Source organism: Ailuropoda melanoleuca, unplaced genomic scaffold, assembly GCF_002007445.2.
Source record: "Ailuropoda melanoleuca isolate Jingjing unplaced genomic scaffold, ASM200744v2 unplaced-scaffold73093, whole genome shotgun sequence".
Taxonomy (NCBI): Eukaryota; Metazoa; Chordata; class Mammalia; order Carnivora; family Ursidae; genus Ailuropoda; species Ailuropoda melanoleuca.
The window spans coordinates 1-3,786 of NW_023248385.1; the positions used below are offsets into that span (position 1 = coordinate 1).

At 67.2% G+C, this 3,786-nt stretch overlaps 1 protein-coding gene across 1 annotated transcript; it reads left to right on the plus strand.

Annotated features, from left to right (window-relative positions):
- Positions 1–88: 88 nt before the first annotated feature.
- On the plus strand, positions 89–3,662 carry LOC117800597 (mucin-5B-like; the record flags this gene model as incomplete). The annotated part of the gene is made up of 12 exons (XM_034653153.1): positions 89–347; positions 444–669; positions 750–928; positions 995–1,064; positions 1,263–1,363; positions 1,659–1,690; positions 1,968–2,148; positions 2,326–2,430; positions 2,521–2,558; positions 3,075–3,191; positions 3,342–3,428; positions 3,540–3,662. Coding segments are annotated over 12 exons (1,518 nt in total), but the record flags the coding sequence as incomplete, so codon positions are not given.
- Between the last annotated feature and the right edge of the window lie 124 nt (positions 3,663–3,786).

The following is a 3,786-nucleotide window of genomic DNA, read 5'->3' on the forward strand; positions in this document are numbered from 1 at the left end:
GGGGCAGGGTCAAGGGCACGCCGTGAAGCCTCAGGGAGCTGAACGTGGCCAACTGGGACCCCAAGGGGAGCATCTGCACTTTGGGTAGGGGAGGCCGAGCCCCGAAGGCAGGCCCTGCTGCCCCAGCACCCTGCCACGGATCCCCTCAACACATCCCCAGATCCTGTTCGACCACACGCAAGTGAGCTCGGGCTTCAGCAAGAACGGCGTGAGTGTGTCCGTGACGGGGACCTCCACGATGCACATCGACATTCCTGCCATTGGTGTGAACATCACCTTCAACGGGGACGTCTTCCACATCCAGCTGTCCTACAGCCACTTCAGCCACAACACTGAGGGCCAGTGCGGTGAGTGGGTGCCAGGGACGTCCGGGCCACAGCTGCCCAGCACAGGTGGGCAGAGGGAAGGGGGGAGAGCTTGACCCTGCTGCCCCGCCACCCCAGGCACCTGCACCAACAGCCAGACCGACGACTGCCGCCAGCCAGACGGCACCATGGCCCCCACCTGTCAAGACATGGCCCACAGGTGGCTGGTCCCCGAGAGCGGCAGGGAGGACTGCTGGGCGCCGACCCGCCCGCCCCCGACGGCTGGCACCTCGACCTCAGCACCCGCCACGCCCACCTCCTCCCCGTGCCCCCCGGTGCCCCTCTGCGAGCTGCTGCGGAGCCCGTGAGTCCCTCCCGTGGGCCTGGAGGTTGCGGGGCAGCAGCCTGCCCGCTGCCCCGGCCTCTGACCGCCCCTCCCCGCAGGGTCTTCGCGGAGTGCCACGCCCTCATCCCACCTGATCCGTTCGTCAGCTCCTGCGTCAGTGATGACTGCCAAGCCAACCCCCACCAGGCGCCCTGCCGGAGCCTGGAGGCCTACGCGGCGCTCTGCCGTGCCAGGGGCGTGTGCAGCAACTGGCGGAATGCCACCAACGGGCTGTGCGGTGAGTCGGGGTGGCCCCGGGGGCTCCGGCCTCCTCGGACCACCTAACTCGTCTCTGTGTCCCCAGACTTCACCTGCCCACCCGACAAGGTGTACCAGCCATGTGGCCCCGCACAGGCCGCGTCCTGCGACTCCAGGTAAAGCCTGCCTGAAGGGTCTGGGACCCCCCAGCCTCAGGTCCCTGGGGCTTCCTTCCCTGCACCCCAACCTCTGACCCCTGACTCCGGGCCCTGGCAGCTGGTCAACCCCAGCACTCTGCCATGCCCTTTCCCCTCCCTCTTGGACTGCCACTTCTATGGATCGGGGGTCCCAGGAATGCCCTTGTCACCTTGCAGGAGCCAGAGCGCAGCAGGCAGGGGGCTGGCAGAAGGCTGCTTCTGCCCTGACGGACACACCCTCTTCAACACGCACACCAACGTCTGCGTGCGCGAGTGCGGTGAGCACCGGCCACAGCCGCCTTGACCCCAGAGGCGGAGGGCCTGGGCTGGGAAGACCCTAGCCTGGGACCATCCCTCCTGGGTGCTCGCTCTCCTAGCCCAGTGCCCCCCTGAAGGTGCAGTGTGGCCGTGACACCGACTTCTCCAGGGGCTTCTGTCCCGAGCAGGAAGAAGAGCCCTGGCCGCGTGGGGCAGCCAGGCCTGCAAGGACATATCCCAGGGCCTGTGGTCTCTGCCCACTGGGTCTGGGACCCCAGCACGCCCACTGACCGCCCCCTTCTTCTTCCCTTCCAGGCTGTGTGGGACCAAATGGGTTTCCCAAATCCGTGAGTGTTCTGCCCCCCGGCTTGAGCAGAGGGAGGGAGGGCCCCATCTCAGGCCAGCCTGCTCTGCCCGGGCAGCCCCTGTGGGGGCTGGTGTGGGGTACCCCGGTGTGAGACACATCCCTGTCACGTGGGCTGCTCCAGAGAGGGCAGCTTGAGTGGAAGGCCAAGGGCCGACCAGGCCACACTGAGGGCTGGGGCCTTCTCTGCTGCGGGATTCCACCCAAGAGGCCAGGGCCCAGTCCAGGAATCTCCAGGGACTCTAACTGCTCTATTCCAGCCTGGGGAGCGGTGGGTCAGCAACTGCCAGGACTGCGTGTGCCACGAGGGCTCCAGGTCAGTGCAGTGCACTCCCGTGCCATGCGAGGCCCAGGAGCGGCCCCCGCAGTGTAGCCGGGCTGGCTTTGTGACCGTGACCAGGCCTCTAGCCAACAACTCCTGCTGTCTGGAGACGCTGTGTGGTGAGCCTTCTGCCCCACCAGCCGGAGGGTGACGAGGGAAGGAGGAGGGGGTCTGAGGATTGCCTGGGGCTGGACCAGTGTGGTGGGAAAATGAGGCCGCCGACCTCTGGTTTGCCCTGGTACGGGGCGGCAGGGCGGAGGGGGGTGGCACCTGACAGCCCCTCGACTCTCCCACAGTCTGCAACATGACCACCTGCCCCCAGAGCCCACCCAGATGTGGGCCAGGAGAGGAGCTGATCCGCACCCAGGAGGAGGGTGACTGCTGCCCCACCTTCGACTGCCGTGAGTGGGGCTGGGAGCCTGGGGGTGGGGGAGTGTCGGAGCCCTTCCTCCCCACCACCGGGCAGGTGCTCAGCACCCCTTTCCTTCCAGGACCTCAGCTGTGTTACTACAATCACACGGTCTTTGGGGTAAGGGCTCCGCAGCCAGGTGGCTGAGTGGGATGGGGGGCAGCGGGTGGGGCCCCAGGCTCAGCTCACCCACATGGGACCTCCACCCCTCCTCTGCACACGCCCAGCCCCGCCGGCATCCTCCAGCAGGAGAGTGGATAAGCGCGGGGGCTCTGGACCATTTAGAGCCACGTGGGGACACGGGCGAGGGGGACACAGGGGCAGCCCTGTCTGTGGAGCACCTGGGGGGATTGCTGGCCGTCTCTGAGAGCTTGGCTTCGGGTGTCCGAGGCACTTCCTCCTGGCAAGAGTGTTGGGGTGGGACCATGCCCTCCCAGCCCCTCCTGCCGGCCTGGGGTCCTGCCTCTGCCCTGGTCTGTGCTCAGCCAGGGGGCGCAAGCGTAATTCCCTCTGAAGAAGGAAGAGCCCTCTCTCTATAGGCCTTCCCTTCTCCCAGCCCTTCCAGCTGCAGGGAGGGGTCCTGGCCCCGGGGCCCCCGCCACTGTCCTCAGTGTCACCTCCACTCATCCACTGCAGATCGGTGCAACCTTCCCATCGGTCACTCCCTGCCACACGTGCACCTGCCTGTCCGGGGACACCCAGGGCCCAATTGTGCGGTGTGAGGAGAACACCTGTACCACTACCTGCCGCCAGGTAAGCCCTGCTGGGCACACCCAGCCCTGGGCAGGGACATGGCTTCGCAGGGGCAGGGGTTGCCAAGGAGGGCCCATAGGGTGTGGACGGGAGGGCAGGAGGGCTGGGGAGCAGGGCTGGGGTAGTGATGTAACCACCCACGTCCTTCAGGGCTACGAGTACTGGAAGGTGGCTGGACAGTGCTGTGGGGAGTGCGTGCAGACAGCCTGTCCCACGGAGGACGGCAGGCTGGTCCGGGTAAGAGGGGGTTCAGGCTCAACGCCTCCGGCCGAGAGACCCTTCCCTTCGGCCCCTCTCAGCTCACCAGATGATTCCCTGAGAGCCTGCACCTTCCCCATTGCCTTTCAGCCCAACGAGACCTGGGTCAACAGCCACGTGGACAACTGCACGCAGTACCGCTGCGAGGTCAAGAACGGGCTGCACGTGCTCACCCCGAGGCCCACGCCCTGCCCGGACGTGTCCAGCTGTCAGGTGTGTCCTGCGGCTCGGGCTGCCCCACGGCAGAGGCCCCACCCTCACCCGACACTCCCCAGATTCCCCACCGGGACCCCCACCGCCTCGGAGGCCCCGCCCTCCCCAGATTCCCCCGCCCCAC